At 40.5% G+C, this 26,663-nt stretch overlaps 1 protein-coding gene across 2 annotated transcripts in view; it reads right to left on the reverse strand.

The window, feature by feature from the left end:
* Positions 1–26,663, reverse strand: part of SLC39A14 (solute carrier family 39 member 14) — a 62,842-nt gene that overhangs the window by 17,611 nt on the left and 18,568 nt on the right. The window contains exons 2-4 of one of the 2 annotated variants that reach the window (XM_067470619.1): positions 15,210–15,486; positions 11,512–11,698; positions 3,560–3,729 (exon numbers count right to left, since the gene is read on the reverse strand). In XM_067470619.1, the coding sequence (XP_067326720.1) occupies positions 3,560–3,729; positions 11,512–11,698; positions 15,210–15,476 (624 nt within the window). In that variant the 5' untranslated portion in view covers positions 15,477–15,486. Of the gene's footprint in view, positions 1–3,559; positions 3,730–9,019; positions 9,190–11,511; positions 11,699–15,209; positions 15,487–26,663 lie in introns of both variants that reach the window. The other variant, XM_067470620.1, reaches the window with a different exon arrangement.

A 26,663-nucleotide genomic window follows, 5' to 3' on the forward strand; every position in this document is an offset into this window, starting at 1 on the left:
AAACCTGGCTCTTCCGCTGTGCCTTTGGCGAGTAGGTGCACAACATGACACTATTGCTCCCCTCAACGCTTCTGTCACTGGAGTGCACGCCCCCCAAATGGGAAAGTTTGGTTCCACAACCCTGTGTTTCCTTATGAGCTCCCTCTTGCAAATAACTTGCTCCTCTTCTTATCTCATTTGAGTTTTTTAACATTTTATACTACACATGTGGCCCGCCCACTGTCACTGTGATTGTGCTTATTGTAATGTTATATTGTTACTGTATTGATACGTTTTTAATGTAATTTTGATGCTGTTGCTTGTTGCTTATGTTTTGGTTTTATTTTGCTGTAATATGTTGTCCGGGCTTATTTATTTATTTATTTATTTACCTGACTTCTATACCGCTGTTCTCAGCCTGAAGGCGACTCACGGCGGTTCACAACAAATACAAACAGCAAAAATTCAGTGCTACAGTATAAAAACAGTTAACAACCTAACACATTACACAATTAATAAACAGTCACTACAATACCCATTCACTGTCGTCTCGTCATCAAAAACATGTTCCAGATTCGTCATCCATTGTTCCATTCCAGTGTTCATTAACCAATCATTGCACTAATTATTCGAACGCCTGCTCAAACAGCCAGGTCTTCACTTTTTTGCGGAATACCATTAGAGATGGTGCTAGTCTAATGTCCGTAGGAAGGGCGCTCCACAGCCGAGGAGCCACCACCAAGAAGGCCCTATCTCTCATCACCGCCAGAATGAGCTTGAGAAGCAGGCGGGATCGAGAGCAGGGTCTCCCTGGAAGATCTCAAAGTCCTGGTGGGTTCATAGGCAGAGATGCGGTCGGATAGGTAGCTTGGGCCGGAACCGTTTAGGGCTTTAAAGGCCAACGCCAGCACTTTGAATTGAGCCCGGTAGCAGATCGGTAGCCAGTGGAGTTGGCGCAACAGGGGGGTTGTATGCTCCCTGCGCTCCGTTCCCGTTAAAATCATGGCTGCCGAGCGTTGGACTAGTTGGAGCTTCCGAGCAGTCTTCAAAGGCAACCCCACGTAGAGAGCGTTGCAGTAGTCTAAACGGGATGTAACCAGAGCGTGGACTACCGTGGCCAAGTAAGACTTCCCAAGGTACGGGCGCAGCTGGCGCACAAGCTTTAGCTGTGCAAATGCTCCCCTGGTCACCGCCGAAACCTAGGCTTCCAGGCTCAGCGATGAGTCCAGGGTCACACCCAAGCTGCGAACCTGTGACTTCAGGGGGAGTGCGACCCCATCCAACACAGGCTGTAACCCTATGCCCTGTTCGGCCTTGCGACTGACCAGGAGGATCTCTGTCTTGTCTGGATTCAATTTCAATTTGTTCGCCCTCATCCAGACCGTCACAGCTTGGCCCCATGTAAGCTGCCCCGAGTCCCCTTGGGGAGATGATGGCGGGGTATAAATAAAGTTTTATTTTATTTACTTTTTTACAGGCACTCCCCAGGTTACAAATATCTGGCTTACACATGGCCCAGTGGCGCAGTGGGTTAAACCCCTGTGCCAGTAGGACTGAAGACCGACAGGTCGCAGGTTCGAATCCGGGGAGAGGCGGATGAGCTCCCTCTATCAGCTCTAGCTCCTCATGCAAAGGGGACATGAGAGAAGCCTCCCACAAGGATGATAAAAACATCAAATCCTCCGGGCAACTTTTTTTTTTCTTTCTCTTTTTGCATCATTTTTGGGGGATTTTTCCCCCTTTTTTCCTTTCTATCTTTGGCGGTGGATATGTTTCCTACTTTTCTATCTCCTTGCTAAATGTTCCCTCTCTTTCCATGTGTTTGTGTTTAAAATGTTCAATAAAAAATTAAGAAAAAAAACAAACACCCGGGCAACGTTCCCTGGGCAATGTCTTGCAGATGGCCAATTCTCTTACACCAGAAGTGACTTGCAGTTTCTCAAGTCACTCCTGACATGACAAAAAAAATGGCCCATAGTTAAGAACAGGCGTGAGACAACAAGAAGATAAATCTATTGGAAATTCACTCCGGCCCAGTTTACCTGTCCGAACGGATTCTCCCCTACGAACCATCAAGGTTACTAAGATCTTCCAGAGGGGCCCTGCTCTCGGTCCCACCACACTCGGAATCGCGTCTGGTGGGAACGAGGGACAGGGCCTTCTCGGTGGTGGCCCCTCGGCTTTGGAATTCCCTCCCAGCAGAAATTAGATCTGCTCCTTCCCTCCTGACCTTTAGAAAGCTAATAAAAACCCGGCTTTGGAATATGGCATTCAATGATTGAGTCAATAACTCCATATGGAAGGATGATGATGAATTGGGACTGTGTTTGACCACTTGGCTTGTGTAATGTGATTATGTATTTTATTGTATTTTATATTTTAATGTATAATGATGATGCATTGTGCTGTTTTTGTATATTACTGTATATGAACACATGTTGTGAACCGGCCTGAGTCCCTCCTCGGAGGTGAGAAGACCGGAATATAAAACTTCTAAATAAATAAAATAAATTATCATGGGGAAAAGGGACTGCCAGGAGTTTTGTGTAAATTCGGTGATTTTAAACAAAAAAATAACAATGTATTGTTGAAGGCTTTCATGGCTGGAATCACTAGGTTCTTGTGGGTTTTTCCGGGCTATAGAGCTATGTTCTAGAGGCATTTCTCCTGATGTTTCGCCTGCATCTATGGCAAGCATCCTCAGAGGTAGTGAGGTCTGCTGGAATTAGGACAATGGGTTTATAGATCTGTGGAATGGCTGGGGTGGGGCAAGGAGCTCTTCTCTGCTGGAGCTAGGTGTGAATGTTTCAACTGGCCATCTTCATTAGCATTTGAAGGCCTGCCTGAGCCTGGGAAAATCTCTTGCTGGGAGGTGTTAATCTGTGCCTGGTTGTTTCCTCTCTGTTGTTTTGCTGTTGTAATTTTTGAGTTTTTTAATAGGGTAGCCAGATTTTGTTCATTTTCATGGTCTCTTCCTTTCTGTTGAAATTGTCCACGTGCTTCTTGTGGATTTCAATGGCTTCTCTTTCAATTTCAACAGAAAGGAAGAGACCATGAAAATGAACAAAATCTGGCTACCAGTATTTAAAAAAAACTAAAATTAGAACAGCAAAACAACAGAGAGGAAACAATCAGGCACAGATTAACACCTCCCAGCAAGAGATTTTCCCAGGCTCAGGCAGGCCTTCAAATGCTAATGAAGGTGGTCAGTTGAAACATTCACACCTAGCTCCAGCAGACAAGAGTTCTTTGCCCCACCCTGGTCATTCCACAGATATATAAACCCATTGTCCTAATTCCAACAGACCTCACTACCTCTGAGGATGCTTGCCATAAATGCAGGCGAAACGTCAGGAGAAATGCCCTATACCCCGAAAAAACCCACAAGAACCTAAAAAAATAACATTTTTAAACTTTGGTTTTTTTTCTCATATTGCGTAAAATATGTGGGTTGTGCACAAAAAGCGCCCACAAAACCCAGCTTTTATGAGTGTATACAAGACTGCTGTTTGGCATGCATGACAAAGGGCACGTAAATAAGACACCCATGTTTGGAAAGGCCTGGAGGCCTTGGTCCTACCTCAGGAATGAGCTGGAAGAGGGCATTGGAGTAGAGGGTGCCAATGGCCAGGGCTATGAAGTAGAGGAGCAGCCGCTTGTAAAAGGTCTTCTTCATGAAGGGAACCACGCTGGCCCCGACCAGGGAGCAGAGGGAAATGATGGTCACGCAGAGGAAGCCAAAGCCCCACACTGGCGTGTGCAAGCGCCGTCCCCACCCAAAGGAAAGCGTGGCGGAAGGAGGGGACAACGGAGGGGGGGCGGGAATCACAACAGAGAAAGAAAGGCACAGAAAGGAATTCCCCGAAGGTGGGGAAGAGGGAATGACAAGAGAGAGAGAGAGAGAGAGAAAGGAGACATTGATTAGTGATTGATATGCCATTTGCAACTGATTCGGGCATGCTGGAACGATTCCATGGCGCTAGAACGCCGACAAAGTCACAGCTGGAGAAGAAGAGCAAATACAGTCGTATATCTCCAAATCATTATAAAACACTTCTGTCAGAAGTAAAGAAGAAAGGTTCCTCCACAGCAAAAGAAGAAAACCTATATATTTATTCTTCTCAGCCCCGCTATAAAGGGCCTCTGACATATACCGTATATACTCGAGTATAAGCCCAGTTTTTCCAACCCTTTTTTTAGTCTGACAAAGCCCCCCCTTGGCTTATACTCAAGTTAAAGTTATTTATTATTTTACTCTGTTATTATTATTTTTATTACATGTATTATTTTACTCTATTTATTACCATCATCATAATCATCATCACATTTACATTCTTTTTCTCAATTATTATTATTTTATTGCATTTATCATTTCACTCTATTTATTATTATTACATTATTTTTCTCAATTATTATTATTACATTTATTTTACTCTATTAATTATTATTATTACATTTACATTATTTTTCTCAATTATTATTTTTATTGCATTTATTATTTTACTCTATTTTATTATTACATTTATTATTTTACTCCATTTATTATTGGTATTATTATGTTTATTATTTTACTCTATCATTGTTATTAGTACGTTTATCACTTTTACTCTATTATTATTATATTTATTATTTTATTCTATTTATTATTATTACATTTACATTATTTTTCTCAATTATTATTTTTATTGCATTTATTATTTTACTCTATTTTATTATTACATTTATTATTTTACTCCATTTATTATTGGTATTATTATGTTTATTATTTTACTCTATCATTGTTATTAGTACGTTTATCACTTTTACTCTATTATTATTATATTTATTATTTTATTCTATTTATTATTATTACATTTACATTATTTTTCTCAATTATTATTTTTATTGCATTTATTATTTTACTCTATTTTATTATTACATTTATTATTTTACTCCATTTATTATTGGTATTATTATGTTTATTATTTTACTCTATCATTGTTATTAGTACGTTTATCACTTTTACTCTATTATTATTATATTTATTATTTTATTCTATTTATTATTATTACATTTACATTATTTTTCTCAATTATTATTTTTATTGCATTTATTATTTTACTCTATTTTATTATTACATTTATTATTTTACTCCATTTATTATTGGTATTATTATGTTTATTATTTTACTCTATCATTGTTATTAGTACGTTTATCACTTTTACTCTATTATTATTATATTTATTATTTTATTCTATTTATTATTATTACATTTACATTATTTTTCTCAATTATTATTTTTATTGCATTTATTATTTTACTCTATTTTATTATTACATTTATTATTTTACTCCATTTATTATTGGTATTATTATGTTTATTATTTTACTCTATCATTGTTATTAGTACGTTTATCACTTTTACTCTATTATTATTATATTTATTATTTTATTCTATTTATTATTATTACATTTACATTATTTTTCTCAATTATTATTTTTATTGCATTTATTATTTTACTCTATTTTATTATTACATTTATTATTTTACTCCATTTATTATTGGTATTATTATGTTTATTATTTTACTCTATCATTGTTATTAGTACGTTTATCACTTTTACTCTATTATTATTATATTTATTATTTTATTCTATTTATTATTATTACATTTACATTATTTTTCTCAATTATTATTTTTATTGCATTTATTATTTTACTCTATTTTATTATTACATTTATTATTTTACTCCATTTATTATTGGTATTATTATGTTTATTATTTTACTCTATCATTGTTATTAGTACGTTTATCACTTTTACTCTATTATTATTATATTTATTATTTTATTCTATTTATTATTATTACATTTACATTATTTTTCTCAATTATTATTTTTATTGCATTTATTATTTTACTCTATTTTATTATTACATTTATTATTTTACTCCATTTATTATTGGTATTATTATGTTTATTATTTTACTCTATCATTGTTATTAGTACGTTTATCACTTTTACTCTATTATTATTATATTTATTATTTTATTCTATTTATTATTATTACGTTTACATTATTTTCCTCTATTATTACTATTATTTTATTACGTTTATCATTTTACTCTATTTTTATTATTACATTTATTATTTTACTCTATTATTACAGTTATTACATTTACATTATTTTTCTCAATTATTACTATTTTATTACATTTATAATTTCACTATTTATTATTATTATTATTATTACATTCTTATTTATTTATTTATTTATTTACAGCTTTTCTATTCCGCCCTTCTCCTCACCCCGCAGGGGACTCAGGGCGGATTACAGTGTACACATATATGGCAAACATTCAAGGCCAATTTTTGACATACAACATATACAGACATACACAGAGGCTATTTAACGTTTTCTGGCATCCAGGGGAGCTGTCGCTTTCCTTGTCCATCTGCGACACTGATGAAGCACTTCCACATTCCCCGCATGCTTCCTCGCTGGAATGCTTTTGCTGGAGTCTTTTTTATGGCCTCATAAATCAGTTAATTTAGCCTCCCCACACTTTAAGGTGGTACCTTATTTTCCTACTTGACAGATGCAACTGTCTTTCAGGTTGCAAAGGTCGACAACAGGCTACACACAATTGGTTGGAAACCCACTCCAACCCAGGCTGGCTTCGAACTCATGACCTTTTGGTCAGAGTGATCTTAATGCAGCTAACACTCAGCCAGCTGCACCACAATCCTGGTTTTTTTCAATTATTATATTATATTTATTATTTTACTCTATTCATTATTATTATTATTATTATTATTATTATTATTAATAAAACTTTATTTGTACCCCGCTACCATCTCCCCAAGGGACTCGGTGCAGCTTACATGAGGCCGAGCCCACAATACAACAATAAAAAAATAACAACAGTAATACAAAACAATAAATAAACTCATAAGCAGAAAATAAGCAATAAACATTATTACATTTATTATTTTACTCCATTTATTATTATTATTATGCTTATTATTTTACTCTATCGTTATTAGTATGTTTCTTATTTTACTTATTTTATTATTATTATATTTATTATTTTATTCTATTTATTGTTATTACGTTTACATTATTTTTCTCTATTATTACAGTTATTACATTTACATTATTTTACTCTAATATTATTATTCTTATTATTACATTTATTATTTTACTCTATTTATTGGAAAAATGTGTAAGCACATTTACATTGAAGAAGGTCAGAATATTGGTTTCATCAGACTTAGACAGTCTTATCTTATAGTTTTATGTAAATATTAGCCATCCCCTGCCATGTGTTGCTGTGGCCCAGTCTGTGAATATGTGTTTGTGTGTGAATATATGTATACATGTATATGTATATATTTGTGTATATGTATATATGTGGATTTGTGTATATATGTGGTTTTGCGCATGCATTATAATTTGGTTTTTTGGCTTTTTCAGCCTCTTCCGCTGTGTTTTTATGAGTGATGGTCACTTGTTGGCCTGAGACATGTCTTGTGTCCAAATTTGGTGTCAATTTGTCCAATGGTTTTTGAGTTATGTTAATCCAACAAACAAACATGACATTTTTATTTATATAGATTCAAAAACATTTAACCTACTGATGCCTCAGTTAATGTAATTTTATTGGTATCTATTTTTATTTTGAAATTTACCAGTAGCTAAAGCATTTCCCACCCTCAGCTTATACTCGAGTGAAGAAAATTAGGTGCCACTAAAATCCACAAGCATATGGACAATTTCAGCAAAAAGGAGGGAACCATGGAAATGAATAAAATCTGGCTGCCAGTACTTTTTTAAAAAACTCTAAAATCAAGACAGTAAATAAAAAACAGCATTCAAAAAGCAAGGGAATTCCAGACAGGAAACAATCAGGACCAGCTAGCACCTCCCAACAAATTATTCCCCCAGGCAGGAAGCAGCCAGACCTTGAATCTGCAAGGCAATTCGATGCTAATCAAGGTGATCAATTGCAGCATTTGCACTTTCCTCAAACAGACAATGGTTCTTTCTCCCACCCTGGACATTCCACAGACATATAAAGCTCATTTTCCTAGTTTCCAACAGGCCTCATGACCTCTGAGGATGTCTTTAGCCATAGATGCAGGCGAAACGTGAGGAGAGAATGCTTCTGGAACATGGCCATACAGCCTGGAAAACTCACAGCAACTCTATGAAGGATGTATTGATGTTTTGTCGAAGGCTTTCATGGCCGGAATCACTGGGTTGTTGTAGGTTTTTTCTTTAAATTCTAAAATTGCAACAGCACAACAACAGAAAGGAAACAAACAAGGACATCTAATCACCTCTCAACAAAAGTTGGCTCCAGGCACTGTCAAGCCATTATATGCTAATCAAGGTGATCAGTTGAAACATTCACACCTAGCTCCAGCAGACAAGAGTCCTTTGTCCCACCCTGGTCATTCCACAGATATATAAACCCAATTTTCTTAGTTCCAACAGACCTCACTACCTCTGAGGATGCTTGCCATAGATGCAGGCGAAATGTCAGGAGAGAATGCCTCTAGACCATGGCCATATAGCCCGGAAAAACCTACAACAACCCAGTTGAAACATTCATACCTAGCTCCAGCAGACAAGAGTCCTTTGTCCCACCCTGGTCATTCCACAGGTATATAAACCCAATTTTCTTAGTTCCAACAGACCTCACTACCTCTGAGGATGCTTGCCATAGATGCAGGAGAGAATGCCTCTAGACCATGGCCATATAGCCCGAAAAAACCTACAACAACCCAAGGATGTATTGCTTTGTCTTTCCTAATTATCTAATGGAAAATATGACCTTCAAAGGGAACTAGGGAAGAATAAGTTCTGGGTCGTTGTAGGTTTTTTCGGTTGTTCTAGAAGCATGGCCACACAGCCCGAAAAACCTACAACAACCCAGTAACTCCAGCCATGCAAATCTTCGACAATACATAGAACAAGTTCTCCTTCTGAGTGACTCAAGAGGGGAAAGTGGCGTGATTGTGAGTGGATTGGTGAGCGTGTGGGTGTATCTTACTGCACCTCTGGGATCAGCTGGAACAATGCGTTAGAGAGCAGCGTCCCGATGGAGAGCGCGATGAAATATGTTAGGATGCGGGCGAAAAAAACCTTCTCAGTGCAGGGCACGACGAAGACGCCGAGGAGGGAGGCCAGGTTAATCAGTGAAACACTGAGGAAGCCAAAGCCCCAGACTGTGGAACGAGAAGAAAGCAGGGCAGGTTTACCTGACTCGTTGGAAACAGGAAGGGACCTCTGGATTGGATGGAGCGGGGCACACGCGGGGTGGGAAGGGCAATCCCAGACTACTGGTTTTATCTTCTAAGCCAGTGGTTCTCAGCCTGTGGGTCTCTCCCCAGATGTGTTTTGGCCTCCAACTCCCAGAAATCCTAACAGCTGGTAAACTGGCTGGGGTTGACCCATAGCACTATGTCCTCCAAAGCACTTTACCTTTTCTAAGTCTGCTCTCATGCCCTTCCACAAACACCACTATCACCTTACGTTCGTGTCCCAGCATTATTTCCAATTTTAATTTTACATTTGGCCTTCCCACTGTTTTTAATTATGTGTTGCTTTATTGATAATGTTGTGTATCTTATCGTTTATGTGTTTTTAATTGCTTGTTTGTTGTTGTTCATTCGTTCAGTTGTCTCCGACTCTTCGTGACCTCACGGACCAGCCCACGCCAGAGCTCCCTGTCGGCCGTCACCACCCTCAGCTCCTTCAAGGTCAGTCCAGTCACTTCAAGGATGCCATCCATCCACCTTGCCCTTGGTCGGCCCCTCTTCCTTTTGCCTTCCACTTTCCCCAGCATCATTCCCTTCTCGAGGCTTTGCTGTCTCCTCATGATGTGGCCAAAGGACTTCCGCTTTGTCTCTACTCTCCTTCCCTCCAGTGAGCAGTCGGGCTTTCTTTACTGGAGGATGGACTGGTTGGATCTTCTCGCAGTCCAAGGCACTCTCAGAACTTTCCTCCAACACCACAGCTCAAAAGCATCTCCCTTCCTTCGCTCAGCCTTCCCTAAGGTCCAGCTCTCACATCCGTAGGTGACTACGGGGAATAATACCATGGCTTTGACTAGGCAATGGATCTTTGTTGTCAGTCTGATGTCTCTACTCTTGACTATTTGATCGAGATTGGACATTGCTCTCCTCCCAAGAAGTAAGCGTCTTCTGATTTCCTGGCCACAGTCTGCATCTGCACTCATCTTTGCGCCTAGAAATACAAACCCTGTCACGGCCTCCACGGTTTCTCCCTCTATTTCCCAGTTGTCAATCATTCTTGTTGCCATAATCTTGGTTTTTTTGACGTTTAGCTGCAACCCAGCTTTTGCGCTTTCTTCTTTCACCTTGATGAGAAGGCTCCTCAGCTCCTCCTCGCTTTCGGCCATAATTGCTTGTACCGTGTTGTTATTGCTGTATTGTTGTGTTTGGGCTCGGCCTCAGGTAAGCCGCACCGAGTCCCATGGGGAGATGGTAGTGGGGTACAAATAAAGTGTTATTATTATTATTATTGTTATTATTATTATTATTATTTCTGGGAGTTGTAGGCCAAAAATATCTGGGGACCCCAGGTTGAGAACCACTGTTCTAAGCTCTTCTGGAGTCTCATTCTGGAACCCCAAGTTAATCTGTTTCAACAGAAAGGGCATGCCTATCCAAGCCCAATCAAAACTCCCAAACAAAATGGTGGTAGGACCCCTTTTGCTCCCCAATATCTCAGCCCTTAAGCCAGGGGTCCTCAAACTTTTTAAACAAAGGGCCAGGTCACAGTCCCTCAAACTGTTGGTGGGCTGGATTACAATTTGAAAAAATATGAATGAATTCGTATGCACACTGCACATATCTTATTTATAGTGCAAAAAACACTTAGGAAAGGACAATGACGATGCTAGACGGATCATGGATTTATGAATTGACGAACATTGGCCACAATATGATTTTATTGCTGCAACTGTATTGGTTGATTGTTTTAATTAGTTATAATTGTTGACGTTATACTGTAATTTGTATATTGTATTTTTGTGAATTGTTGTGCATCGAACTGTGCCTTTCGTAAGCCGCCCTGAGTCCCCCCTAGGGGTTGAGAAGGGCGGGGTAGAAGCACCCCAAATAAATAAATAAATATATTTTTTAAAAAAACATACAATAATTACAATGAAAAACAATTTAAACAAACATAGACTTATTAGTATTTCAATGGGAAGTGTGGGCCTGCTTTTGGCTGATGAGATAGGGTTGTTGTTGTTGTCGTGTGCTTTCAAGTCGTTTCAGACTTAGGTTGACCCTGAGCAAAGGCTGAGACAAATGACCTTGGAGGGCCATATCTGGCCCCCGGGCCTTAGTCTGAGGACCCCTGCCTTAAGCGACAAAAATCCAGTTCTCAGAACCAGTTCTTGTTGCTACAATATTTGTAGAACAAAATGGATGTCCAGAATTTGAAGGGTGGGAGGGGGGGGGTTATGTTAGTCTGTATTGCCAGTTTTAGCTAGGCTGGGAGATTTGTTAAGTACACACCTTCTGCAGAACTTGGCTTCCCCTCTTCCGTCTGCTCGTTTTCTTCATTCTCGAGGTTCTCTGCCAAGCAGGCTCTGGACTCCAGCTGTTGCAGAATAGTTGGGCAGAATTCTTGGAACTCACTTTGGCCAATGTGGGACCCTTCGCTCAGATTGTGGGTGGCAAAAAGGTCTGAAGAACTGAAACACTACAGAAGAAAGAGAGACACATAAAGTACTGTATATACTCGAGTATACGCCTAGTTTTCCAGACCTTTTTTAGGCTGAAAAAGTCCCCTTTGGTTTATACTTGAGTCAAGGTTATTTATTATTTTACTCTATTATAAATACATAATAAATGCATTATTATTATTACATTTATTAGTTTACTTTATTATTGTTGTTACTAGCCGTCCCCTGCCACGCGTTGCTGTGGCCCAAATGGGGAGGTTTGTGTGGGAGGTTTGGCCCAATTCTATCATTGGAGGGGTTCAGAATGCTCTTTGACTGTAGGTGAACTATAAATCCCAGCAACTACAACTCCCAAATGTCAAGACTCTATTTTCCACAAACTCCACCAGTGTTCACATTTGGGCATAGGAGTATTCGTGTAGAGTTTGATCCAGATCCATCATTGTTTGAGTCCACAATGATCTCCGGATGCAGGTGAACTACAACTCCAAAACCAAAGGACACTGCCCACCAAACCCTTCCAGTATTTTCTGTTGGTCATGGGAGAACTGTGTGCCAAGTTTGGTTCAATTCCATTGTTGGTGGAGTTCAGAATACTCTTTGATTGTATGTAAACTATAAATCCCAGCAACTACAACTCCCAAATGCGTGTCCCACATGGGGGTTCTGTGGCCCATATGGGGGTTCTGTGTGGGAGGTTTGGCCCATTTCTATTGTTGGTGGGGTTCAGAATACTCTGATTGTGGGTGAACTATAAATCCCAGCAACTACAACTCCCAAATGTCAAGACTCTATTTTCCCCAAACTCCACCAGTGTTCACATTTGGGCATATGGAGTATTCGTGTAGAGTTTGATCCAGATCCATCATTGTTTGAGTCCACAATGATCTCCGGATGCAGGTGAACTACAACTCCAAAACCAAAGGACACTGCCCACCAAACCCTTCCAGTATTTTCTGTTGGTCATGGGAGAACTGTGTGCCAAGTTTGGTTCAATTCCATCGTTGGTGGAGTTCAGAATGTGCTTTGATCGTAGGTGAACTATAAATCCCAGCAACTACAACTCCCAAATGACAAAATATTTTTTTGAATGAAGGACATACATTGGGTTGTTAGGCGTCTTGTGTCCAAATTTGGTGTCAATTCGTCCAGTAGTTTTTGAGTTCTGTTAATCCCACAAACCAACATGACATTTTTATTTATATAGAAAATAAATGCATTATTATTATTACATTTATTATTTTACTTTATTATTGTTATTATTGCATTTATTATTTTACTCTATTTATTATTATTGTTAATATTACATTTCCATTATATTACTCTATTGTTATTATTATTATTATTATTACCTTTATTATTTAAATCTATTTATTTTTATTGGAAGGATACACAAGCACATTTACATTGAAGAAGGTCCGAATGATTTAATCAGAGTTGGGCAGTCTTATCTGGCGGCCAGAAAAGTTAAACAGCCTCTGAGTGTCTGTCTCTATCTGTTGTGTGTCTTTGGCATTGAATGTTTGCCATAGATGTGTACGTTGTAATCCACCCTGAGTCCCTCGCTGGGTGAGGAGAAGGACGGAATACAAATACTGTAAATAAATAAATAAAATAAATACTTCTATTCCACAGATTCTCAATAGTATCTTCTCATTCATTCTCAGATAGGAAAGATAAATTCAAACAACTAGGTTTTTACATACTTAAAATTGACAAAGCCATTTCTGTTCAAAAAGCTGTCACAACAACATTCAACATCTGGACCTGCTGCCTTGTTTCTTCTTCCTTGTTAACATCTAACCGGCATTTAGTCCAAACAATTTGGTTTCATGGAGAAATCTGGACCAAGTGAGTGAGACGTTAACTGGGTTGTTCTGAGTTTTCCGGTCTGTCTGGCCATGCTCCAGAAGCATTCTCTCCTGACATTTCACCTTGCATCTATGGCAGGCATCCTCTGAGGATCAAATTTGGGTGTATTGGGTATCTGGCCAACCTCTGAGGATGCCTGCCATAGATGTAGGCAAAACGTCAGGAGAGAATGCTTTTGGAACATGGGCAGACAGACCGGAAAACTCACAACAACCAAGTGATTCCGGCCACGAAAGCCTTCGACACTACATTGAGAGTTAACTGTTGACCCTCTATTTTGGGCTCTTTTTGATCCATTTCAATCTAGTACCGTGATGGTGAACCTATGACACGTGTGTCAGCACTGACACGCATGGCTATTTTTGATGACACGCGGCCACATGCGGCCATATACAGCGAAGTACACCTTCGCCTCTGGAATGTGTCCAGAGGAGGGCGACTAAAATGATCCAGGGTCTGGAGAACAAGCCCTATGAGGAGCGGCTTAGGGAACTGGGCATGTTTAGCCTGAAGAAGAGAAGGCTGAGAGGAGATATGATAGCCATGTATAAATATGTGAGAGGAAGCCACAGGGAGGAGGAGATAGCAAGCTTCCTTTCTGCTTCCTTGGAGACTAGGACGCAATGGAGCAATGGCTTCAAACTACAAGAGAGGAGATTCCACCTGAACATGAGGAAGAACTTCCTGACTGTGAGAGCCGTTCAGCAGTGGAACTCTCTGCCCCAGAGGGAGTGTGGTGGAGGCTGCTTCTTTGGAAGCTTTTAAGCAGAGGTTGGATGGCCATCTGTCAGGGGTGATTTGAATGCAATATTCCTGCTTCTTGGCAGAATGGGGTTGGACTGGATGGGCCAGGAGGTCTCTTCCAACTCTTTGATTCTATGATTCTATAACTTCCTGACTGTGAGAGCCGTTCAGCAGTGGAACTCTCTGCCCCAGTGGGAGTGTGGTGGAGGCTCCTTCTTTGGAAGCTTTGAAACAGAGGCTGGATGGCCATCTGTCAGGGGTGCTTTGAATGCAATATTCCTGCTTCTTGGCAGAATGGGGTTGGACTGGATGGGCCAGGAGGTCCCTTCTAACTTTGATTCTAGGATTCTATAACTTCCTGACTGTGAGAGCCGTTCAGCAGTGGAACTCTCTGCCCCAGAGGGAGTGTGGTGGAGGCTCCTTCTTTGGAAGCTTTTAAACAGAGGCTGGATGGCCATCTGTCAGGGGTGATTTGAATGCAATATTCCTGCTTCTTGGCAGAATGGGGTTGGACTGGAAGATGGCCCAGGAGGTCTCTTCCAACTTTTTGATTCTATGATTCTTATAAGAGCCAATCTAATTCCATCCTTAAATTTGTAAAAGGCTCTACAAATTTAACATCTGCACGTTTGAGCATTGTTCACTCCATAACTCAGCATGGAATATACGTTTTTCTTATTTACTATAATAACTATAAATATTGCAAAATTATGGGGGGGGGGGGTTCTCGAAGTTGACACCCCACCCAAGCTATGCTCAGGTTTTTGGCAAATTTTGACACACTAAGCTCAACAGGTTGCCCAGCACTGATCTAGTACGTCGGCGTGTGCTTTAATTTCTGTCATTTGCTGCATGGACTCATTTGGATTAAAAAGTGGGACGGAAAGATTTCAAGTGAATGTGGCACATTACCCAGGAGAGATTCTTGCGCTGCGGCTCTGCGTGACTGACGTTGCTGCGCCCAACTCCCACGTCGAGGCGGTTCAGGAGGGCTTTCAGCTGCGGCAGAGTCAGGGCGTCGTGCTCCCCGTAGCGGAGGAAGAGGTCCTGCAGGAAGGAGGCGGCGGTGAGCGGAGGCGGCAAGGAGGACTCTTTGCTGGCCCAAACGCAGCCGGAGAAGCCCAGCAGGCAGAGCTGGAGCACTAAGGCACATCTTCCGCAACCCGCAGGGCAAAACATGGCAAAGACGCTGCAAAGATAAACACAAACATTTCAATCAACTCTCCAATCTCTACTACATTTCCAAATTAAAAGAAGATATATTCTAGTGGAAAGCTGCCTGATATCACCAAATCCAGCACAGAATACCTGTTTATTCCCCTGATAATTCAATGTTGCAATCAGACAAATTAGCTGTTAACGATTTACTGTATATACTCAAGTATAAGCCGAGTTTTTCAGCCCCTTTTTAAGCTGAAAAAGGCCCCGTCAGCTTATACTCGAGTCAAAGGTATTTATTATTTTACTCTGTTATTATTATTACATTAGTTGAAACCCGAACCATCCGAAAGTCACTTGCTTTTCGGAAAGCCTGTAAAACCTTTCTCTTCCGACAAACTTTCGATGGGTGAATAACTCGGGACTATGTCTGTTCTCGTTTTTATTGTATTTTAAAGTTGCTTGTATTGTTTTAATCTACTGCTGTAAACCGCTCCGAGCCAAATTGGGAGTAGCGGTATACAAGTCAAATAAATAAATAAATATTATTAAATTTATTATTTTACTCTATTATTATTATTACTACATTTATTACTTTACTCTATTATTATTACATTTATTATTTTACTCTATTATTATTGCTACATTTATCACTTTACTCTGTTATTATTACATGTATTGTTTTACTCTATTATTATTACTACATTTATTACTTTACTCTATTATTATTACAATTATTATTTTACTCTATTATTATTATTACTACATTTATTACTTTACTCTATTATTATTACATTTATTGTTTTACTCTATTATTATTACTACTACATTTATTACTTTACCCTATTATTATTATTACATTTATTGTTTTACTCTATTATTATTATTACATTTATTACTTTACTCTATTATTATTACATTTATTATTTTACTCTATTATTATTACTACATGTATCACTTTATTATTATTACATGTATTGTTTTACTCTATTATTATTATTAATACATGTATTACTTTATTATTACATTTATTGTTTTACTATATTATTTTTATTTCATTTATTATTTTACTCTATTATTTTTATTTCAATTATTTTATTCCTATGATTATTGTTATTATTATTATATTTACATTATTTTACTCTATTATTATTATTTTTACATTTATTATTTTACTCTATTATTATTACTACATGTATCACTTTATTATTATTACATGTATTGTTTTACTCTATTATTATTATTAATACATGTATTACTTTATTATTACATTTATTGTTTTACTATATTATTTTTATTTCATTTATTATTTTACTCTATTATTTTTATTTCAATTATTTTATTCCTATGATTATTGTTATTATTATTATATTTACATTATTTTACTCTATTATTATTATTTTTACATTTATTATTTTACTCTGTTTTATTGCATTTATTATTTTATTATATTATTGTTATTACATTTACATTACTTTACTCTATTATTATTTTTATTACATTTATTATTTTACTCTATTTATTATTATTATTATTATTATTGCTACCTTGGGGACCCAGCAGTGCCCGGGTTATTTGAGAAAGGCACTGTTTGCCTGTGCTCCAAGTTTAGTCTAGATCCAATGTCAGATGGGTTCAGTGGGTGCAGGTGAACTACAGCTCCCATATGCAAGTACCATCGTCTATGGTCCATCATCCTCCAAACTGCACCAGGCTGTAGAATGGGTCATGGGGGCTCTGAGTGTCAAATTTGGTCTTGATCAGTCATTGGTGTGGGTCGCAGTGGTCTCAGGAAGTGAGTGGAGGTATTGTAAGTCCCATCATCCATGGTCCATCATCCCACAAACCACACCAGGATGTAGAGTGGGCCATGGGGGTTCTTTATGCCAAATTCAATCTTGATCACTCATTGGTGTGGGTCAGAATACTGCAATTTCCATCATCCATGGTCCAAAGTCTTCCAAACCGCCCCAGGATGTAGAGTGGGTTATCGGGGCTCTGTGTGCCAAATTTGATCTTGGTCTGTCATTGGTGTAGGCCACAGTGGTCTCATGAAGTGTGTGAAAGTGCTGAAAGTGCCAACATCCATGGTCCATCATCCTTCAAACAACAACAGGATGTAGAGAGAGTCATGTTGGGTCCGTGTGCCATGTTAGTCTTGATAAGTCATTGGATGAGGGTCGCAGTGGTCTCAGGAAGTGAGTGAAAGTACTGCAAGTCCCATAATCCATGGTCCATTCTCCTCCAAACTGCACCAGGGTGGATCATGGGGGGGTGGGGTCTGTGTGCCAGGTTTGGTCTTTATCGGTTATGGTGTGGGTCACAGTGCTTTCAGGAAGTGAGTGAAGGTACTGCAAGTCCCATAATCCATGGGCTGTCCTCCCGAAAATCACACCAGGATGTAAAGTGGGTCATAGTTGGTCTGTGTGCCTTTTTGGTTGAGGTCTGTGATTTGTGGGGGCCGCAGTGTTCTGTGGGAGGTGAATTGGGTGAAGGTACTGCAAATCCCATCATCCGTGGTTCAGCCTGTGCCCCAAACCACACCAGGTTGTAAAGTGGGCCATCTGGGCCCTGTGTGCCAAGTTTGTTCTTGATCCATCATTGGTGTGAGTCACAGCTGTCTCAGGAAGCGAGTGAAGGTATTGGAAATCCCATCATCCATGGTGCACCCTCCCTCAAACCACAACAGGATATAAAGTGGATCATTGGGGGGGCGGGTCTGTGTGCCAAGTTTGGTCCAGATCTGTCATTGTAGGGGACCACAGTGGTCTGTGGGACCTGAAACATTTGAAAGTACTGCAAATCCCATCATCCTTTGTCCATCCTCCCCCAAATTGCACCACAGCCTATAGGGGGTCATGGGGGTTGTGTGTGCCAAGTTTGATTTTTTGTATTTTTTTACCCTTAACTCGCTTCTGACACGGTAAATATAGATATTACCAGGACTGAGGATTTTCTTCTGGAGTAATCTGTCACATATTAAAAGATCTAGAGAACTTCTTGGTTAGTTCTTCTTGCTGAGACATCTCCCATTTTTCTATAATAAGAGACCTTCATCTTGATTCATGGGACCATAACTGCTGATCTTGATGAGATAGGATTCCGAGACTCGGTGATCACACTGGCCTTGAATTTGGACACTGGAGACACTTCCCAACACAAATGTTCAAGTGGACCATGATGGTGCACAACATCTATCGTCCGTCAGCAGCCTCTGAAATGAAACAAGGCTGCAGAACACCAAGAACAGAGGCAATTCCTCCCCGCACCCCTCACATCACCTCCTGAAGGCATGCTTGCTGCTACAGGTCGATGCCCTTTCCACCGGTGCCCGTGCCCTCCACATGAATGGAGACAGATAAGACCAAGGAGAGGGCATTGGAAGTGGTGGCGCCCTGACTTTGGAGGCCTTCTGGGGAAACCCAAAAGGCATTGACACAGTTATCTTTTTGGCACCTGACCAAGGGCTTCCCAAAATCCTCTCCGGGTTCTTCTCAGAACTGATTTCCTGTTGTTTACGTTGCCTTTGCCTTTGATTCTGTCTGTAAGTTGTCCTGGATAAGTTACATGAATGGCAGAGAAATCTATATAAATAAAAATGTCATGTTCGTTTGTGGGATGAACATAACTCAAAAACCACTGGACAAATTGACACCAAATTTGGACACAAGACACCTCTCAGGCCAGGGAGTGACCATCACTCAGAAAAACACTGGAAAACACAGTGGAAGGGACTTAAAAAGCCAAAACACAAGTTACATTAATGGCAGAGAAATCTATATCAATAAAAATGTCATGTTCGTTTGTAGGATGAACATAACTCAAAAACCACTGGACAAATTGACACCAAATTTGGACACAACACATCTCTCAGGCCAACGAGTGACCATCACTCATAAAAACACTGGAAAACACAGTGGAAGGGACTGAAAAAGCCAAAACACAAGTTACATTAATGGCAGAGAAATCTATATCAATAAAAATGTCATGTTCGTTTGTAGGATGAACATAACTCAAAAACCACTGGACAAATTGACACCAAATTTGGACACAACACATCTCTCAGGCCAACGAGTGACCATCACTCATAAAAACACTGGAAAACACAGTGGAAGGGACTGAAAAAGCCAAAACACAAGTTACATTAATGGCAGAGAAATCTATATAAATAAAAATGTCATGTTCGTTTGTGGGATGAACATAACTCAAAAACCACGGGACAAATTGACACCAAATTTGGACACAAGACACCTCTCAGGCCAGGGAGTGACCGTCACTCATAAAAACACTGGAAAATGCAACAGAAGGAACTGAAAAAGCCAAAAAACAAAAACAACACATGCGCAAAACCACATATGTACACAAACACACATATATACACATATACACTAATATGTACAGAAATATATACATGCATATATGCATACACAAAACACATACACAGAAAGGAGGGAGGGAGGAAGGAAGGAAGGAGAGAAAGAGAGAAGAAGGAGGGAAAGAAAGAGGGAAAGAAGGAGAGAAGGAAAGAAAGAAAGGTAGAGAAGGAAGGAAGGAAAGAAGGAAATAAAAAAGTGAAAGAGGGAAGGAAGGAGGGAGAGAAGGAGGGAGAGAAAGAGGGAAAGAAGGAGAGAAGGAAAGAAAGAAAGGAAAGAAAGAAAGAAAGGCGGAGAAGAAAGGAAGGAGAGAAGGAAATAAAAAAGTGAAAGAGGGAGGGAAGGAAGGAAAGAGACAAGGAAGGATGGAACCAAAGAGCAAAGGAAGCGAGAAAAGAAACAGGTAGAAAAGGGGAAAGAAGAAGGGAAAGAAAAAGAGGGAAGGAAAGAGGGAGGAAAGGAAGGAGAGAAAGAAAGAAGGAGAGAAAGAGGGAGGGAAGGTTGGCCACAGCAATGCGTGGCGGGTGCAGCTAGTATATAAATAAAAAAAAAAGGTAATGGTCATTTGTGGTTAACATAACTCAAAAACCACTGGATGAATTGCAGTCAAATTTGGCCACAATCGAAGGAGTGACCATCACTAAAAAAAAATGATTTTGTCATTTGGGAGTTGTAGCTGCTGGGATTTATAGTACACCTACAATCAAAGAGCATTCTGAACTCCACCAATGATGGAATTGAACCGAACTTAGCACACAGAACTCTCATGACCAACAGAAAATACTAGAAGGGTTTGGTGGGCATTGACCTTGGGTTTTGGAGTTGTAGTTCACCTACATCCCAAGAGCACTGTGGACTCAAACGATGATGGATCTGGACCAAACTTGGCACAAATACTCTATATGCCCACATGTGAACACTGGTGGAGTTTGGGGAAAAGAGACCTTGACATTTGGGAGTTGTAGTTGCAGGGATTTATAGTTCACCTACAATCAAAAAGAATTCTAAACTCCACCCATAATAGTATTGGACCAAACTTGGCACACAGAACTCCCATGACCAACAGAAAATACTGTTTTCTGATGATCTTTGGTGACCCCTCTGACACCCCCTCACGATCCCCTCCCCAGGGTTCCTGACCCCCAGGATGAGAAATGCTGCTTTAGGATATTTTTGAGGCCACTGAATACACAATTAATATTGTGAATGATCTGTACAGCTTTCCCTCTGATTTAAAAGACTTGACACAACCTTATGAAGCGACAAGGAGAAATGGGTATATGCCTAGGCAGCACTTTGCACTCCAGCTGGGCCTGCGAGAAGAGGGATGAGCCAAAAGCCACCGCTAACACCCACATAATTTGCCTAAAAGCCATGCAAAGAATTTCTGGCTCAGAATCCGAAATTACTCTTTCCTTTGTGTTCTCCTCATTCAGCTTTGCCCTTCGAGTTCAGAATAAAACACAGAAATCAGACCAATTTGGATTCTTTAAACCCACAATGCTTTCCCCCCCCCCCCCTTCCTTGTTATTTACGGCCAAAGTTTAAACATCACTGGTGCACGAGAATCACCCTTGAAATTCTGTGCCACAATTTTTGCACATGTCCTAACTCTTTATTTATTTATTATTTAGAGCTTTTATAACCAGTCTTCTCGACCTCCGAGAAGGGACTCAGGCCGGCTAACAACAGAGAATCAATATACAAATAAACTAAAGCATAATAACATCATAGTACATTAATACATTAAAACACATTAAAATACAGATCAAGACTTACATAAAGCCAATTCGTCAAGGTAAATCACAAATTCACCACCATCCACCGTGTGGTCAACAGTTATTGATTCAATCATCAATCTGAGAATACTAAGTTCCAGAGCCAAGATTTTACCATCTTTCTGAAAATCAGGAGGGAGGGGGCAGATCTGATCTCTATCGGGAGAGAGTTCCACAGCCGAGGGGCCACCACCGAGAAGGCCCTGTCTCTTGTCCCCGCACTAGCAGGGTTTGGTGGGCATGGATCTTGAGTTTGGGAGTTGTAATTCATCTACATCTGTGGACTCAAACAATGATGGATCTGGGCCAAACTTGGCACAAATACTCAACATGCCCAAATGTAAACACTGGTGGAGTTTGGGGAAAATAGACCTTGACATTTGTGAGTTGTACTTGCTGGGATTTATAGTTCACCTACAATCAAAGAGCAGCCTCAATCCCACCAACGATAGAATTGGGCCAGACTTCCCAAACAACTCCCTTGACCAACAGAAAATGCTGTGTTTTCTGGTGGTATTTGGCGACCCCTTTGATACCCCTTGCGACCCCGACCCCCAGGTTGAGAAACACTGCTCTAGACATAGGCGAGGAAGTCTACTGGGATCCATAGGGTTTACTTTTGACCAGTAATTAAACTGTCTCATTAAAATTTGAGCTTTGACTGGGGGCATTCCTAGCTCCGCCCTTACTGCCACCATCAGCATTGTTCTGGAAAGGCCCAGGAGGGTGCAAAGCCGCTTAAATTGGAAGGCTTCGATCTTGGCCAAATTGATGTGCCTCCAAATTTCCCCCAAATTTCAGGCCGAAATATAAGTGTTGGCATTATTTTTGTTTTCAAGACTTCCAGGGCAGGTCTGATTGTGCCTGGGTATCTATGATGTCCTAACTCTAAAACAATACTGAGATGTCCATGGAAAGATGAGAGCTCAAGGTCCTGAACGTTGGGTGGAACATCGCAAATGCCACACTTTGCTGCCAGTTCCACAGGACTGGAGCAAGGGATAAAAAGCCAATGCTATGGCATGCAGCACCAACACCTCTGACCAAAACTTTCTGGCCTTTTTCTTCCAAGCCTCCTCAGCTTCATAGGTCTTGCCTGGCATTGGGGGCTTCTCAGGTGAAGGAGTATGCCCCCTGAACTTAGTTTTCTTCGAGCGAGAGGCCGCAGCCTCATCAGCCAAACACTTCATGGCAGTTGTCAACAAAGGCATAATGGGCTTCTCCAACATAGAACCACGAGCAGACTTCGACGTACTCGTGTCTGAATGTTTTGACCCAGGTTGGGACCTCGAAATTGAGGCAGAAGCCGTGGGTGAAGGCGACAAAGTCTGTTGGTTCAGGGAAGAACGAAGCCTTGCCTCCCGGTTCTTCCTCGCCAGTGGTATAAAAGTTTGGCAATGAATATAGGATTTGTGGCGTAATGTAAAAATAAACCATGTGTAGTTCACGTTGGATCAGCCCACACACTGCCTTGCCAGAGAAAGAAAATATGCCACGCAGGAGAACAATGAAGGACAAGTATATTGTGTCTGGAATATTGTGTCCAGTTCTGGGCACCACAACTGGAGAGAGATATTGACAAGCTGGAAAGTGACCAGAGGAGGGCGAATCAAAAGATCAAGGGTCTGGAGAACAAGCCCTATGAGGAGCGGCTGAAAGAGCTGGGCATGTTTAGCCTGAAGAAGAGAAAGCTGAGAGGAGACATGTGAGGACCATGGATCAAGATGTGAGAGGAAGTCATAGGGAGGAGGGAGCTTCCTTTCTGCTTCCCTGGAGAGAGACTAGGACGCAAGGGAGGAATGGCGTCAAACTACAAGAGAGGAGATTCCACCTGAACACGGGGAAGAACTTCCTGACTGTGAGAGCCGTTCAGCAGTGGAACTCTCTGCCCCGGAGTGTGGTGGAGGCTCCTTCTTTGGAGGTTTTTAAACGGCTGGATGGCCATCTGTCAGGGGTGCTTTGAATACAATATCCCTGCTTCTTGGCAGAATGGGGTCGGACTGGATGGCCCAGGAGGTCTCTTCCAACTCTTTGATTCTATAAGTAGTTTACTCTTCTTAGTTCAGAGCAACATATGTACAATGTGAGTTGCATCAACTCACATAATGTCCGTTTATGAGGGAATTAAAATGGTCTTTCTCTCTCCATGTGGATAAACTCCTTAAGCAGCTCATGAAGCGAGCGCACACTCCAAACTCTCTCTCTCTGCTTCTCTCTTCAAACTGTCTGTGCACCTGCATAGCTCAAGCCTGAACAAAAATGTAACGGTATCCCAAAGTCCCTGGATCAGCCATCTCCCCAGGTGTAGCCCAACCAATCAGCTTTGCGTATCTTATTTTACAGTTGACACACACATACGAATTGATTTCTTGCATGCTCCAACAGGATTGGACCAAATGGTCCACGCCCAAGCAGAAAAAGCCCTAAACGACTCCGGCCCTGTTTACCTCTCCGAACGTATTCTCCCCTATGAACCATCAAGATTCCTAAGACTGTCTGGAGGGGCCCTGCTCTCGGTCCCACCGGCCTCACAAGCGCGTCTGGTGGGAACGAGGGACAGGGCCTTCTCGGTGGTGGCCCCGCGACTCTGGAACTCTCTCCCACTGGAGATCAGAACTGCCCCTTCTATCCTGACATTCAGGAAACAGGTGAAAACGTGGCTATGGAGACAGGCATTCGATGAGTGAGCCAACACCCTGAGATATGGGTGGAGGAGGAGGAACATCAAATTGTATTTATTGAATGTAATTGCTGTTTTAATGTTTTAATGTTTTATTGCAATATGAAGTATGATGTTTTATTGATTGTATGTGATATTATGTTTGAAACCGGTCTGAGTCCCTCAAGAGAGGTGAGAAGGTCGGTATACAAAAATTTTAAATAAATAAATAATAAATAAAAAGCACTTTGAATGTCCATTCCTGTCGTGAAGTTTGCCCACACATTGCTTGTACCGTTAGAAGTGGATTGTGGAGGCCATGTTGAACTAGGCCACAAGCACCGTACACATGGAGCAAGATAAACCGAGAGCGGGAATCTCTCAGATTCACGGTCAAAGCAAAGGCTTTTTCGTAGAAGAAATACAACAGCTCAAGTTCGCTTTTGGAAGCAAGAAATGTCCGGAGAACTAACAAGTTCAACCGGGCCTTCTATAGCCTCGGGATGATGGCCAGGGTTACTGCCAAAACTTTTCTGCCTAGTGAGCTTACAAGGTTCCAAACAGTGATCTGCGCCCTGCGGAAATTACCCAATTGTGTCATTCACAGAGACCACGAAGAAGAATAACTATACCACAGATAGTTGTGAAATAAATTTAAGAATGGAATGTATCTGAGCCAGGATTGGTTGTACTTGAACCCAAGGACCTTCCTTGGTGCTTCTAATTCACTTAGATTTCCATCCAACTAGCACAAACCTGCTGACTATACGATTTCATGTGGACTCTCTGTGCATAACCAAAAGCTCCATTAAGTAATAGTTCCAGTATATACAGGGTTAGTCAAAATGAATAGGCCAATAAGATATACAATTAATTTTCTTATTGGCCTATTCATTTTGACTAACCCTGTATTTTTAAAAATGTTACCAGAGGCAAATAAGGAAAACGGGAATTTGACTGGACAATCATGTCTTCCTGCCAAAATAAATTTTAAGAAAAAACTTACACAAGCATGTGTGTATAAAAAAAAAATACATAAGATTGTGGACAATTTCAACAGAAAGGAGGAGACCATGAAAATGAACAAAATCTGGCTACCAGTATTCTTAAAAAATCTAAAATTACAACAGAATAGCAACAGAGAGGAAACAAACAAGGACATCTAATCACCTCTCAACAAAAGTTTGCTTCAGGCACTGTCAGGCCATCATATGCTAATCAAGGTGGTCAGTTGCAACATTCACACCTAGCTCCAGTACACAAGAGTCCTTTGTCCCACCCTGGTCATTCCACAGATATATAAACCCCTTTTTCCTACTTCCAACAGACCTCACTCCCTCTGAGGATGCTTGCCATAGATGCAGGCGAAACGTCAGGAGAGAATGCCTCTAGAACATGGCCATATAGCCCGAAAAAACCTACAACAACCCAGTGATTCCGGCCATGAAAGCCTTCGACAATACAAAAACTTTGCTTCTCTCCACCCCAAGCTGACTTCATTTCTCAAGGAATTCCTGACACGTTTGGGAAACAAAGGTCTCAAAGTTAAATTAAGCTCTTAATACGATGAGAATGTCGATCCCCTTTTAATAAGAAAGAGTAGGGCGTTGTGCCAGGCCGTGGGGAGTGCCTTTCCAGGTTGTTGGGACTGAGTTCTGGAGATAAAACAGAGCGCCTTTTCTTTGGCCATAATGTTTGGGAAAGAGAACAAGTAACCGAATGACCTTGGTAGGTGAATGGACCCTGAGAGACATTGCCACTCCAGCAACGGCAGTGGCCACTTGCCTGCCTGGCAATGGCCCAAAGCTGTTCTGGGTCAAACTCCACAGGAGACTAAAGTCTAAAACACATCAGCAGAAACCGGTGTTTAATGTGGCCGTGAGCCTCCTAAACGGGTGTGGAAATCATAATTCTGCACCAGGTCATAGGCAGTGTGCTTTCCAAGAGCGTGCACTGCCAACGCATACATACGCCTCATGTTTTTAGCTATTTAGTCCCAATGAACATAAAAGAAACCTGTTCCCAATTTCCTGTGCACAGGATTAGTCTTCTCTTCTGTAGTTTAGCATAAGAGGTGAATAAAAATATTGTCAGCACCCCACATTTGCGGGTTTCGCTTTTACCAATGTGATTATTCACATATTTGGGTTGTCAGTGGAGTGGGTTTCCTATTATCGCCCTCTTTCACTGTCTGAATTGCAGAAAGGGTAAATGTAAGTCACTCTCAATGGCTGGAACTCTAAAACTTTTCAGAATGCAAACTCCTGGAATTCATGGAAACTCTGACTAAGTCACTGAGATCATATCTCTGTGTTTCTCTGTTTGCCAGCTCCAAGGGGCAAGATGCAGCGGAAAAAGCTCAGTGCCACCGAACAGCTTGCAGATTTAAAACGAAGGA

The sequence above is a fragment of the Anolis sagrei genome, chromosome 7 (assembly GCF_037176765.1).
Source record: "Anolis sagrei isolate rAnoSag1 chromosome 7, rAnoSag1.mat, whole genome shotgun sequence".
Classification (NCBI taxonomy): Eukaryota; Metazoa; Chordata; class Lepidosauria; order Squamata; family Dactyloidae; genus Anolis; species Anolis sagrei.